At 36.9% G+C, this 15,677-nt stretch overlaps 1 protein-coding gene across 2 annotated transcripts in view; it reads left to right on the forward strand.

Annotated features, from left to right (window-relative positions):
• The window catches only part of SACS (sacsin molecular chaperone), a 59,859-nt gene extending 45,951 nt beyond the window's left edge, over positions 1-13,908 (forward strand). For both annotated transcript variants that reach the window (XM_040583463.1, XM_040583464.1), the window contains one exon: positions 714-13,908. In XM_040583463.1, the coding sequence (XP_040439397.1) occupies positions 714-12,274 (11,561 nt within the window). In that variant the 3' untranslated portion in view covers positions 12,275-13,908. The remainder of the gene's footprint in view (positions 1-713) is intronic.
• Positions 13,909-15,677: the final 1,769 nt, after the last annotated feature.

The following is a 15,677-nucleotide window of genomic DNA, read 5'->3' on the forward strand; positions in this document are numbered from 1 at the left end:
GTGGTATTTTTATATTCTGTAGTATTTTCTTACCCCTAGACATTATGTAGTTTTTAAATATAAGCTGTCTTAATGATAATTAAGAAATAAGTGTTAAGAGGGCTTTGATAATAAGAATAAAAGCACATACATATAAACTTAATTTCAGCATTCCTTGCACAACTGAGTTTTGTTGCTTGCCAGTTTTAGTGTAAGATCCTCTGCATCTGAACTGCTTTTTGCTATATCTAATAAATAATCCTTCAGATCTATTTGAATTTTTGCAGCTATAGACAAGCAAATACATTAGGCTCTTATTTACCACTAGGCAAATAAGTGATGTAAAGAATCAACCAAAAAAACTCCCCAGAAGTTTGAAGCTTCTACTTTGATTGTAAATCTGTAGTTGCTATGTATGCCTGAGTTATCTTAGTGTCAAACTAACAAATGCAATAACATATTTATTGTTTCCAATTTGTGTTTATTTTTATACTAATATGGAATGTATTTGCTTTTAATTAACTTCTAAAAGCAAGGGGGGCTGGTATCTGCAGTTCTATTTAACAAACCATTTTTTTTCCACAGGAAGAATAGACAGGACACATGTTAGACTTTTTTTTTTCCTTTCTCTTTTCTTTCTTATTTTTTTTTCCCTCCCCTAACAACCAAAAGCACCTTGTTATGTAGTACTGCTCTGTGATTTTCATATCTTTGTCCTTTTGTGGTAATTTCAGGAAGGCCATGCACTCAGCTGCAGCTTCTGAACCCAGAAAGATTCGCCCGGCTCATTAAAGAAGTTATGAATAGTGTGTGGCCTGGCAGAGACATGGTGGTACAATGGTATCCAGGTTTGGAAGACAAAAGTCACCCATCAGTTTCCTGGCTTAAGATGGTCTGGAAGAACCTGTATATACATTTTTCTGATGACTTGAGTGTGTTTGATGACATGCCGCTTATTCCCAAGACACCACTGGAGGAAAACCAAATGTCTGTGGAACTGGTTAGATTTAGGAATCCATCACCTATCATTCTGGAAGATGAATCTGAGACTCAGCTCCCGGAATATTTAGCTGATATTATTCAGAAAGTTGGTGGAGTTGTACTTAAGAAGCTGGATATTTCTATCCAACATCCACTTATAAAAAAATACGTGCATCCACCATTACCAAGTGCTGTTTTACAAATAATGGAAAAAATGTCCTTACAGAAACTATGCAATCAGGTTGCATCATTCCCATCAACGCATAAAGATGCTCTTAGGGCATTCTTAGCGAGTTTAACTGATGCAAGTGAAAAAGAGAGAAGAATTATTCAGGAATTGCTAATATTTAAAAAAATTGAAAAATCATCTGATGAAAGTGTCCCTGTTTTTACTGGGCTAAAAGGTAGTAAGGTATTACACCACACTGCCAAAATACCTCCTGGTCTAAGATTTTCTATTCCAGTAATTGACAGCAGTGATGAAGCTACTATTCGTTTAGCTAACCTGCTGAAAATAGAACAGCTAAAGAGCACAGATTGCTTGAAATTTGTTATACAAGACATAAGAAGTGATTTTTATTCATACAGTGAAACAACACAGATAATGCAATGGGTTCTTGAAAATCTGACTTTTCTGAAAAATGAGAATACAGATGTGATAGATTGGCTGACATCACTAAAGTTTATTAAGGTTTCACAGGAAGGGGTAATGTCAGCAAATGAACTCTTTGATCCTGAGGTAGAACTTCTGCAAAATTTGTTTTATTCTGAGGAGGAAATTTGCTTCCCTCCTGCTATCTTTATGTCTTCAGATATACTTCATTCTTTGAGGCAAATAGGCTTAAAAAATGAAGCCAATCTTGAGGAAAGTGATATTCTGAGAGTGGCAAATAAAATTGAAAGTTTGCATGCGAACTCTAACACCAATCATGATTTACTGTTAAGAAAAGCTAGAACTCTTTTGATGATTTTGAACAAAAACCATACACTGCTTCACTCATCTGAAACAAAAGCTGCACTGAAAAAAATAAAATGGATTCCTGCATCTAAGGAAAGACCTCCAAATTATCCAGGATCCTTAGTTTGGAAAGGAGATCATTGTAGCCTGTGTTCGCCACCAGAAATGTGTGATATATCTCATGCAATTTTAGTTGGTTCCTCAGTTCCTCTGGTGGAAAATGTGCTGCTGGATATACAAAAAGCACTTGGCATCCCCACTAAGCCCAGCATAAAAGCAGTCTTAAAACATTTCAAGGTGGTGGTTGATTGGCACGGTTCTAAAACCTTCAGTGATGAGGACTATTATCAGTTTCAGCATATCTTGCTTGAGATTTATGGATTTATGCATGATCATCTAGAAGAAGGCAAAGAAGCTTTTAAAGCCCTGAAATTTCCCTGGGTTTGGACAGGTAAAACATTTTGTTCCCTCACACAAGCAGTGATAAAGTCAGTACCTGATCTTGATCTCCAGCCTTACCTACATTATGTGCCAAAAACTATGGCAAAATTTCACCAGTTATTTAAATACTGTGGTTCAATTGAGCAGTTAACGCCAGACCATGTTTCTATGGTAATTCAGAAAATATATCTAAAAAGTGAGCAGTGTCTCTCGGAACAAGAGAGCAAACAAAATCTTCACATTATGTTGAGCATCATAAGGTGGCTGTACAGCAATCAGATTCCTGCAAGTCTGCATACACCCATGCCACTGTACAGTGGCAAACTTCCTTACAAACTTGCAATGAGGCCAATTCATGAGTGCTGTTACTGTGATATCAAAGTTGATGACTTAAATGATTTGCTTGAAGATTCTGTTGAGCCAATAATTTTGGTGCATGAAGACATACCAATGAAAACTGCTGAGTGGTTAAATGTCCCATGCCTTAGCACAAGATTGATTAATCCAGAAAATATGGGATTTGAGCAATCTGGGCAAAGAGAGCCTCTGACTGTAAGAATTAAGAACATTTTGGAAGAATACCCTTCAATTTCAGATATCTTTAAAGAACTTCTTCAAAATGCTGATGATGCCAATGCAACGGAATGTAATTTCCTGATTGACATGAGAAGAAATATGGATATAAGGGAGAATCTTCTGGATCCAGGAATGGCAGCGTGTCATGGTCCAGCTTTGTGGTCATTCAATAATTCTGAGTTTTCAGATTCTGATTTTCTAAATATAACTCGATTAGGAGAGTCTTTAAAAAGGAGTGAAGTTGACAAAGTAGGAAAATTTGGACTGGGTTTCAATTCTGTTTATCATATCACTGATGTTCCTATTATTTTGAGCCGGGAGTTCATGATTATGTTTGATCCAAATGTTAACCATATCAGTAAGCATATTAGAGATAAATCTAACCCTGGGATCAAAATCAACTGGAGTAAACAACAGAAGAGGCTGCGAAAATTTCCCAATCAGTTTAAGCCATTTATAGGAGTTTTTGGTTGCCAATTACCACTGTCTGTAGAATCTCCTTACAGCTACAAAGGAACACTTTTCAGGCTGTCCTTTAGAACTCAGCAGGAAGCTAAAGTGAGCGAAGTCAGTAGTGCATCTTACAATACAGCAGACATTTATTCTCTTGTGGACGAATTTAGCATTTGCGGTCATAGACTGATAATATTTGCTCAGAGCGTAAATTCAATGGTTTTGAAATACTTGAAAATTGAAGCAGATGATCCTGGGGTGGCACAAGATGTTGTCACTATAAAAAAAAATCTGTGTTCTTCCAAAGCCTTGACTGCACCAAATATAAGTGTTTTAAAGGAAGCAGCTAAACTCATGAAGGTCTGCAGCAGCAGTAATAAAAAGCTTCCCACTGAAACACCAAAGTCCTCGTGTATCTTACAGATCGTAGTAGAAGAATTTCACCATGTATTCAGGCGGATTGCTGATTTACAGTCTCCACTCTTCAGAGGTACAGAAGATGACCCAGCTTCTTTCTTTGAAATGGCTAAATCAGGACAGATAAAAAGATCAGCTGATGAATTGCCACAGAAAACAGTAGATTCAACAACATGGCTTATATGTTCTTGTATGGACGTTGCAGATGCTTTAAAATTTTCATTACATGAAAGTGGACGAAGATTAGGTCTTGTTCCCTGTGGTGGAGTAGGAGTGTTGCTGTCTGAAACCCAGGATCAAAAGTGGCTTGTGAAACCTAATTGCAACACCATAGGTGAAGTATTCTGCTATTTACCTCTACGAATAAAAACAGGCTTACCTCTTCATATAAATGGCTGCTTTGCAGTTACTTCAAATCGGAAAGAAATTTGGAAAACGGACACGAAAGGAAGGTGGAATACAGTATTCATGAGGCATGTTATTGTAAAAGCCTACATAGAAGCACTTTGTGTTCTACGTGACATGGCAATCAATGGCGAGCTAGTTGACTACAGTTACTGTGCAGTGTGGCCAGATCCTGATTCAGTTCATGATGATTTTTCTGTAATTTGTCAAGGGTTTTATGAAGACATAGCTCATATGAAAAGCAAAGAAGGAATCAAAGTATTTTCTGATGGTTCCTCTTGGGTTTCCATGAAGAACGTAAGGTTTTTAGATGACTCAATACTGAAACGACCAGATGTTGGACCATCAGCCTTTAAGATCTTTCTGAAGTACCTGAAGAGAACTGGTTCCAAAAATCTGTGTGCTGTAGATCTCCCATCTTGGGTAAAGACAGGATTTGAAGAAGCAGGATGCAAATACATATTATTGGAGAACACTTTCTCTGAGAAACAGTTCTTTTCTGAGGTATTTTTCCCTAATGTTCAGGAGATTGATGCAGAGCTGCGTGATCCTTTGATGCGTTATGTTCTCAATGAAAAAGTTGAGGAGTTCTCAGGAATTCTTCGTGTTACTCCCTGTATTCCCTGTTCGTTGGATGGACATCCATTAGTGACACCATCAAGACTGATCCATCCTGAAGGAAGAGTTGCAAAATTATATGATGCTGAAGATGGAAGATTTCCTTATGGCACCACTCAGGATTATCTTAACCCAGTTATTTTGGTTAAACTTGTTCAGTTGGGAATGGCTAAAGATGATATTTTATGGGAAGATCTGATAGAACGTGCAGAGTCAGTAGCTGAAGTCAACAAGATTGATCATGCTGCAGCTTGTCTCAGAAGCAGTGTTATATTGAGTCTCATTGATGAAAAACTAAAATCTAGGGACACCAGAGCTAAGGAGTTTGCTGCAAAATGTCAAAGCATCCCTTTCCTTCCTTTCCTTAGCAAGCCAGCAGGCTTCTCACTGCACTGGAAAGGCAGCGATTTTCAGTCTGAAGCGATGTTTTCAGCCACTGATCTTTTCACTGCTGATCATCAAGATGTAGTTTGCTTAATACAACCAATTCTTAATGAAAATTCCCACTCCTTCAAAGGCTGTGGTGCTTTGTCATTAGCTGTCAAAGAATTTTTGGGTTTACTGAAGAAACCAGCTGTTGATTTGGTCATAAATCAGTTAGAAGAAGTTGCAAAGTCATTTGATGGTATCACATTATATCAAGAAAACATCACTAATGCTTGTTACAAATATCTACATGAAGCAATGTTACAGAATGAGTCAGCAAAAGCTATGATAATTGAACAACTGACAAACTGTAGTTTTATTCTGGTTGAGAATGTGTATGTTGACCCAACAAAAGTCTCTTTTCATTTGAATTTTGAAGCAGCGCCCTATCTCTATCAGTTGCCTAATAAATACAAAAATAGTTTCCGTGAGCTATTTGAAAGTGTGGGTGTAAGACAGGCTTTTACAGTTGAAGATTTTGCTGTAGTTCTGGAATTAATAAACCAGGAAAGAGGGACCAAACAACTAACAGAAGACAACTTTCAGCTTTGCAGGAGAATAATTAGTGAAGGAATATGGGGCCTCATTAGAGAGAAGAAGCAGGAATTTTGTGAGAAGAAGTACGGTGAGATTTTGTTACCTGATACTCGTCTAGCACTTCTGCCTGCAAAATCTTTGTGTTACAATGACTGTCCGTGGATTAAAGTTAAAGACACAACTGTTAAATATTGTCATGGTGATATTCCAAGAGAAGTTGCAGTAAAGCTTGGAGCAATACCAAAACGCCATAAAGCTTTAGAAAGATATGCATCCAATATCTGTTTTACTACCCTTGGAACAGAATTTGGCCAGAAAGAAAAATTGACAAGTAGAATTAAAAGCATTCTTAATGCCTACCCTTCAGAAAAAGAAATGCTGAAAGAACTCCTTCAGAACGCAGATGATGCAAAAGCTACAGAGATCTGTTTTGTGTTTGATCCTAGACAGCATCCAGCGGATAGAATATTTGATGAGAAATGGGCACCACTTCAAGGACCAGCACTGTGTGTTTACAACAATCAGCCTTTTACAGAAGATGATATTCGAGGGATTCAGAACCTTGGAAAAGGTACAAAAGTAGGAAATCCCTGTAAAACTGGACAATATGGTATAGGTTTCAATTCTGTTTATCATATTACTGATTGCCCTTCTTTCATATCTGGCAATGATATACTTTGTATTTTTGATCCTCATGCTAGATATGCACCAGGTTCAACATCAACAAGTCCTGGCCGCATGTTTAGAGATTTAGATGCAGATTTCAGAACACAGTTCTCAGATGTACTGGACCTCTACTTAGGAGATCACTTTAAACTGGATAATTGCACAATGTTTAGGTTTCCTCTTCGAAATGGAGACATGGCGAAAGTATCAGAGATTTCCTCAGTCCCGTGCTCAGATAGAATGGTCCAAAATCTTTTAGATAAGCTGCGTACAGATGGAGCAGAACTCTTAATGTTTTTGAACCATATGGAAAAAATTTCTATTTGTGAGATAGAAAAAACAACAGGAGCACTGAATGTGCTCTATTCTGTACAAGGCAAAATCACTGATGGAGACAGACTGAAACGAAAGCAATTCCATGCATCTGTAATTGACAGCGTAACTAAAAAAAAGCAGCTAAGTGAAATACCTGTGCAACAGATTACTTACACAATGGATACGGAAGACTCTGAAGGAAATCTTACAACTTGGTTAATTTGTAACAGGTCAGGCTTTTCTGCCATGGAAAAAGTATCCAAAAGTGTGGTTTCAGCCCACAAGAATGAGGACATTACTCTTTTTCCACGTGGTGGGGTAGCAGCTTGCATTACTCATAATTACAAAAAACCCCATAGAGCGTTCTGTTTCTTACCGTTATCATTAGAAACTGGATTACCTTTTCATGTGAATGGACACTTTGCTCTGGATTCTGCAAGAAGAAATCTGTGGCGTGATGACAATGGTGTTGGAGTAAGAAGTGACTGGAATAGTAGCTTAATGACAGCACTGATAGCACCGGCCTATGTTGAACTGTTGATTCAGCTGAAGAAACGGTATTTTCCAGGCACTGATCCTACAGTATCAGTGCTGCAAAACACACCTGTTCATGTTGTGAAAGACACTTTAAAAAAATTTTTATCCTTCTTTCCGGTTAATAGACTTGATATTCAGCCGGATTGGTATTGTTTGGTGAAAGCAGTTTACAGTTGCATATATGAAGATTTGAAGCGTCTTTTACCTGTTATGCGAGCTCCAAATATTGATGGTTCTGATTTGCATTCTGCTGTTATCATCACATGGGTTAACATGTCTACTGTGAACAAAGGCAGGCCGTTCTTTGACAATTTACTACAAGATGAATTGCAGCATCTGAAAAATACAGAATACAACATCACAACACGGAAGACAGTGGCTGAAAATGTTTACAGACTCAAGCATTTACTCTTAGAAATTGGATTTAATTTGGTATATAACTGTGATGAAACTGCAAATCTTTACCACTGTTTGGTAGATGCAGATATTCCTGTCACCTATGTGACACCTGCTGACGTCCGACTATTTCTGATGACATTTTCTTTTCCAGACTCTAATTGCCACATTGGAAAGTTACCCTGTCGTCTTCAGCAGACAAATTTGAAACTCTTCCATAGTCTCAAACTTCTGGTTGACTACTGTTTTAAAGATGCAGAAGAAAACGAAATTGTAATTGAGGGCTTGCCACTCCTTATTACTCTTGACAATGTTTTGCAAGTTTTTGATTCAAAGCGACCGAAGTTCCTAACGACATACCATGAACTGATTCCATCTCGCAAGGATCTCTTTATGAACACATTGTATTTGAGATACAACAGTATTTTACTTAGCAGTGAGGTAGCGAAAGTCTTTGATATCAAAAGTTTTGCTGAATTGTTATCATCTGTGTTACCTAGGGAATATAAAACTAGAAATTGTATGAAATGGAAGGAGAACTTTGCAAGTGAATCTTGGCTTAAAAATGCCTGGCATTTTATTAGTGAGTCTATAAATATTAAGGAAGAGCAAGAAGATATGCAAGCAAAATTTGATGATGTTGTTGAAACCTTGAAGGACTGGACTTTGCTCCCAGGTGTAAGGTTTACTGTCTCAGCTAATCATCTTGTTGTGCCAGAGTGTGATGTTCTGCTGCCCCTCAGCATTATGCATACAGCTGTTTTTCCAAATGCTCAGAGCGATAAAGTCTTTCATGCTTTAATGAAAACAGGCTGTATTCAGCTGGCATTGAACAAAATTTGTTCCAAAGACAGTGCTTTAGTGCCTCTGTTGTCAGGATGTACAGCAAATATAGATAATCCTTCAAGCATTCTGAAAGCCATACAACATATGATACAGACATCAACTTTTAGGACTGAAAAGTTAGCAGAAAGTGACTTTGAGGCTCTCTTAATGTACTTCAATTGCAACTTATGTCACTTGACATCTCAGGATGACATTAAAATTTTAAAGTCTCTTCCATGTTATAAATCGATCAGTGGCCGATACATCAGTATTTCAAAATATGGGATGTGTTATGTTCTCACGAAAAGCATTCCATCAGTAGAAGTAGACAGATGGACACAGTCTACTTCATCAGCTTTTCTTGAAGAGAAGGTTCATTTGAAAGATTTATATACTGTGCTTGGCTGTGTCTCTGTGGATGATCTTGAAGTGTACTTGAAACATCTTTTGCCAAAAATTGAAAGTCTGTCTTATGATGCAAAATTAGAACACTTGATCTACTTAAAGAATAGGCTAACTAGCATTGAAGAAGCTTCAGAAATGAAAGAACAGCTGTTTGAAAAGCTTGAAGGCATTTTGATCATTCATGATGTAAGCAGTAGATTAAAACCTGCAAAATATTTTTATGACAGGACTGTGAAAGTCTTTGAAGTTATGCTTCCTGAAAAATTCTTCATACCTCAAGATTTTTTTAAGAAACTAGAGCAACTTACAAAACCGAAAAATCAAGCTGCATTCCTTCCATCATGGGTAACTTTTCTACGACATATCGGATTGAAATTCATAATTTCACAGCAACAGTTATTACAGTTTGCTAAGGAGATCAGCATGCGAGCGAATACAGAAAACTGGTCTAAAGAAACACTACAGAATACTGTCGATGTCCTCCTTCATCACATATTTCAAGAAAGAACTGACCTTTTGTCAGGGAATTTTCTGAAAGAATTGTCATTAATTCCTTTTCTGTGCCCTGAACGAGCTCCAGCAGAATTTGTTAGATTTCATCCTCAGTATCAAGAAGTCAACGGGACACTTCCTCTTATACGATTCAATGGGGCACAGGTGAATCCTAAATTCAAACAGACTGATGTGTTGCAGTTGCTGTGGACTTCGTGTCCCATTCTTCCTGAGAAAGCAACACCTTTAAGCATCAAAGAGCAAGAGGGAAGTAGTCTTGGTGCGCAAGAACAACTTGAGCAAGTTTTAACTATGCTGAATGTTAATTTGGACCCTCCCCTGGACAAAGTTATCAATAACTGCAGGAACATATGCAATATAACAACTTTGGATGAGGACATGGTGAAAACTAGGGCTAAGGTCCTGAGAAGCATTTATGAATTTCTTAGTACAGAGAAAAGGGAATTCCGCTTTCAGCTTCGAGGTGTTTCTTTTGTAATGGTGGAAGAAGGCTGGAAGCTCCTTAAGCCTGAAGAGGTGGTAATAAACCTTGAGTATGAATCTGATTTTAAACCTTATCTTTACAAACTTCCTTTAGAACTTGGTACTTTCCATCAATTATTTAAGCATTTGGGTACTGAAGATATTATTTCAACAAAGCAATATGTTGAAGTTTTAGGTCGCATATTCAAGAGCTCTGAAGGAAAGCAATTGGATCCTAATGAAATGCGCACAGTTAAGAGAGTAGTTTCTGGCCTCTTCAAAAGTCTTCAGAATGATTCTGTCAAGGTTAGGAATGACCTTGAGAATATGAGGGATTTTGCCCTTTACCTTCCCAGTCAAGATGGTAGGTTGGTAAAGTCTAGTATCTTAGTTTTTGATGATGCACCCCACTACAAAAGCAGAATCCAAGGTAACATTGGTGTGCAAATGCTTGTTGACCTTAGCCAGTGTTACTTGGGCAAAGACCATGGTTTTCACACTAAATTGATAATGTTATTCCCTCAGAAACTGAGGCCTCGCTTACTTAGCAGTATTCTTGAAGAACAATTGGATGAAGAGTCTCCTAAAATTTGTCAGTTTGGAGCATTATGTTCTTTGCAGGGAAGGTTACAGTTACTGTTGTCTTCGGAACAGTTCATCACAGGGCTCATTAGGATTATGAAACATGAAAATGATAATGCTTTTTTAGCTAATGAAGAGAAAGCAATAAGGCTTTGCAAAGCTTTGCGAGAAGGTTTGAAAGTTTCCTGTTTTGAGAAGCTGCAAACAACATTAAGAGTTAAAGGTTTTGCTCCTATTCCCCACAGCAAAAGTGAAACATTTGCTTTCCTGAAGAGGTATGGAAATGCAGTAATACTGCTTTACATACAGCATTCTGACAGCAAAGACATAAATTTCCTGTTAGCATTAGCAATGACCTTAAAATCTGCAACCGACAACCTGATTTCTGATACCTCGTATTTAATTGCCATGCTGGGTTGTAATGATATTTACCGGATTGGTGAGAAGCTTGACAGTTTAGGAGTGAAGTATGACTCTTCTGAGCCATCAAAACTTGAACTACCAACACCTGGCACTCCTATACCAGCTGAAATTCACTATACGCTTCTTATGGATCCAATGAATGTCTTTTATCCTGGTGAATATGTTGGTTACCTTGTTGATGCAGAAGGTGGTGATATATATGGATCATATCAACCAACTTACACCTATGCAATCATTGTTCAAGAGGTAGAAAGAGAAGATGATGAAAGTCCCAGTTTTCTAGGGAAGATTTACCAGATTGATATTGGATACAGTGAGTATAAAATAGTGAGCTCTCTTGACTTGTACAAATTTTCAAGACCGGAGGAAAGTTCTCAAAGCAGGGATAGCGCACCTTCTACCCCAACCAGTCCTACAGAATTTCCAGCACATGGACCAAGGACAATTCCACCTCTCTTCACTGGTAGAGAGAGCCACAAAACAATGTCCTCAAAACATCACTCTCCAAAAAAGATAAAGTCAAACTCATTGCCAGAAATATTAAGGGAAGTGACATCTGTGATTGAACAGGCTTGGAAGCTTCCAGAATCCGAAAGAAAAAAGATTATTAGGAGGCTCTACCTTAAATGGCATCCAGATAAAAATGCAGAGAATCTGGATATAGCCAATGAAGTTTTCAAACATTTACAGAATGAGATTAATAGGCTGGAAAAGCAGGCCTTTATGGATCAAAATATGGACAGAGCCTCAAGAAGACCATTTTCATCCTCTGCTTCTCGATTTCAGTCAGACAAATTTTCCTTTCAGAGGTTTTATACTTCATGGAATCAAGAAGCAACAAGCCACAAATCTGAAAGGCAACAGTATAAAGAAAAGTGTCCATCTTCCACGGGGCCATCTTCCTCGCAACGGTTTTTTGTCCCACCTACATTCAGGTCTGTTGGCAATCCTGTAGAGGCACGTCGATGGCTCAGGCAGGCCCGAGCTAACTTTTCAGCTGCAAGAAATGACCTTCATAAAAATGCCAACGAATGGGTATGCTTTAAGTGCTACCTTTCTACTAAACTAGCCTTGATTGCAGCTGACTACGCTGTGAAGGGCAAATCTGACAAAGACGTAAAACCAGCAGCCCTGGCACAAAAAATAGAGGAATATAGTCAGCAACTTGAAGGGCTTACAAATGATGTTCAGACATTGGAAGCTTATGGAGTAGATAGCTTAAAAACTAGGTATCCTGACTTACTTCCTTTCCCACAGATTCCCAATGACAGGTTTACTTCAGAAGTTGCTATGAGAGTGATGGAATGTACTGCTTGTATCATCATAAAACTTGAAAACTTTATACAACAAAAAGTATAAGGGATATGAAGAGGTTAGAGAACTGTTTTGTCAAGAGCTTAGGTGTTTCGTGTGATGAGATACAAATGCAACTGTGCAGAATACTGATCATCCAAGAGGTTACACATTGCCTAGCAGTTTAAAAGTGTAGTGCACAAAGGCGGACGGTACTGAAGTACTTAGAATTGAAATGTATTTAAATGTGTTGTTTTTTGTTTTTGTTTTTGTTTTTTTTTTTTTTTTAAACTGAGCCTGCTGTATAAGCAAACTGTAAAACATGAATATTTTTTAAAATTTGCAAGGAAACTGAGCTGCAAAAATTAGCTGTATGTACAATATTGTGATTAATTGGCATATTATTGAACTGCACTTTATATAACCAAAGCTTAGCTTTCTGTTAGAAGAAGCCTGTAATTATAACTCCTTATTAGATTTTATTTCATTTAATATAATGTTTCCAAAATGGTAATGTCCGTTTTCAGTGTACTAATCTTAAGACTGGACATACAATGAAATAGGAGATGGGATGGAAATTAAAATAATTTTGGAGGTATTGCTCCAAAGCATTTCTGTAATCTTTTGTGTTCTATGGTTATCAGCTGGATCTGATTATCGATTTGCTGCACCATCACGTTGTGAACATTTAAAGGATAGTTCAGTACCTGTGAACTGGTACAGTTATTTTAATGCTGAATAATGATACTTGATTTAACATGCAACTTCATGTTATGCATTGATTGCATTTACTTTTATTATAAAATAATTAAGTATTTAATTTACTTTTTTTTTTCTAGAGCCTGTCATCTTTTGTTTAATGAAAAATGCATGCGGATGATATAAAACTGATGAACATTATTATATGGTGTTTTATGATTTTTTTTTGAACACCAAAACTGTTTTCAGACATCTAAATGCTTGAGTTTCTTTTCTTCCCCGCCCCACCCCTGGTGTGTGTGTGCCTTTGTGTGTGTACATAAATATATATATATTTTTCCACAAACATTGATAATAGTACAATTCAGTAACCCATTTTTGGTGTACACTGAGCACTGTATTTTGTTACATGTTTAAGGGTGCTGCAAGGTAATGCTCTTTTTATTTTGCTGTTCACTACAGCCCTAAAGAAGTCTGATTTTTAGTTCACAGTCTTTGTTTTATTGTTTGTAATACTTTTGGTAATGTCATGCAATATGTTCAACATTAGCTGTTTGTAAAAAAAACTTTAAAAAAATAAAAAAAATATGGAAGGATAATGCTAAATGGAGGGATTACTCTTTGCTGGATCAGTCACATTTGACATAAATGTTAAATGCTTTCCAGTGACAGGCTATTACAATTGTTCACTTGACAGCACAGTGAAACCGTAATTTTAACTTACAGAATACAAAGGAAAATAAACCACAGTGAGCTTGCAGGGCTGACAGAGCTGTGATAGTGTTGTAATCAAAAAACAAAACAAAACCCATGATGAAGGCTTCTTCAGTTTTGTGCAAATTATAAATGGCTTGTTCTCTTCTGAAAAACCTCACAAATTGTAGTGGGAGAAAATGTGATGTTTGGAAAACAATACTGCTTCTGATTGTGAAGCCCTATTATTATTTCTGCTATTAGTTAATAAGTGCCATAATTTTAATAAAGAAAAATGCAAACATGTATTTCAGTCTGATGTGTTTTGGTTTTATTAAGTAGACTAAATTTACCTATTATTTCAAGCTTTCTTTTATACAGGTAAATACACAATCTTTTTTTCCAATTAATTCTGAAAAAATATACAAATATTATTAAAAAGCAAAAAGCTATTTTCTTGCAATGACAAATGTTTGCAGTTTTCTCAAAGAAATTGTAAGTTTTGATGATTTTTCTTTTCAATAAATAGCATTTAAGTAAAACACAAATCATGGTGTGCCATGAAATAAATCAGTTTAGTTAATTCCCTACGTTTTTTAAATAGATTCCTTTGTGGCTCTTACTTTGTGCACTGTCAGGCTGTATTCAGGGTAAGCAAAACACTAACAAAAAGAAACAGTTCCTGTTTAAATGGAGCTAAAACATAAGGTAGCATGCAAACAAGAGAGGAGCAACATGAACTCTCAGTTTTAGGTGAGATCTTGAGGAACGAAATCTTTTAAGCACATAACTGAGTTTTGTAAGTGACTTACGTTGCCTTACCAATATTGTTATGAACGACTAAACTGTCTGTGCAGAACTATTTCTAAAAAAAGTATTTTATTTTGTATATATTGTTGAGTGATGACACCGTGAAGAAGAAAATGGTCCCAGTTCTTAGGATCTGGAGCAATTTTAAATATTGAACCAAAGTAAGCAAGGAAACCTGAATGACACAGAAAAATTAATTTATTGTACTATTTCTGGGTTGATAGCATCAATCAGTTGCAAAAAAATTTACGTATGGATGCAGAGAGACAGGCAAGAGTGTCTCAATTGCAAGTCTCTTTTCTTTTTTCAGTTGCTTAACTCACTGTAACAGCTAGCCTAAAGAGTCCTCGCGAGACCAGGAAATCCTATTACGATAGAAACTGATTTCATAAGTGCCATTTAATCCCTGCATAAAAATTAAGAAATAAATAGATGAAATAATTGATGCTTCCATTTGGCTCAGCTGGGAGCCTCGGGAAATGCAGAACGTTATTTGTTTCTAAGCTGGGCATGGAAGCTCAGAACAGGTAGTATGTAATGATTCTTTAGTAGGGGTGTGTAGAAGTAAATGTTAGCATGTAGGTTCCACAGAAATACGTTTTACAAGTAACTCTGCACATTACACAAGTTCACAAGGGAGAGAATGTCTTTTCAGCCAGGTATATGTCCTAGTTTATCTTCCACAAGTACCACTAATGTGTCTAGGAAAAGCAGCTTCAGTAGTCATGTCTCCCAGGATTGTAGTTGTGAGGTTTAGCAAAGGTCCTGTAGTGGTTCAGGAAACCGGTTTAACTGTACTTCCATAGCTTAAATCTAAGGAACTGCAGTTGTAATAAGCCTTGGAGGTTTGTTACTCATCTTGTGGAAGCTTTAAAAGTTTTCCTCTCAAACAATGGCATTAGCACCAATTCTAAAAAGCACTTGCCTCAGCGATTGGTGACAAGATAAAGACCTTTGATCAACAAAATAGATTTTTGCATAGGCAACTACCAAAAGAAAAACAAATGGGTTTGTGGTATAAAGAGATGAAGCTTTGCAATATTTGTACTCAAATAATCATCAAAATCAAGTTACTATGGTGATTTGAAAATCTGGATTTAAGAGCTATTAGGATAAGGATTACATTCACTTGGTACTTGGGTTGCTTTTAATGAGGCTTTAATAAAATCTACTGTAATTGCTCCAATTAAAGGAAGGTAGTATCAACTTTGAGCTTTCCAATTGCTGGATCTGAACACGTTGAGGATGGCTGGATTGGCATTGTGGA

The sequence above is a fragment of the Falco naumanni genome, chromosome 2, assembly GCF_017639655.2.
Source record: "Falco naumanni isolate bFalNau1 chromosome 2, bFalNau1.pat, whole genome shotgun sequence".
Classification (NCBI taxonomy): Eukaryota; Metazoa; Chordata; class Aves; order Falconiformes; family Falconidae; genus Falco; species Falco naumanni.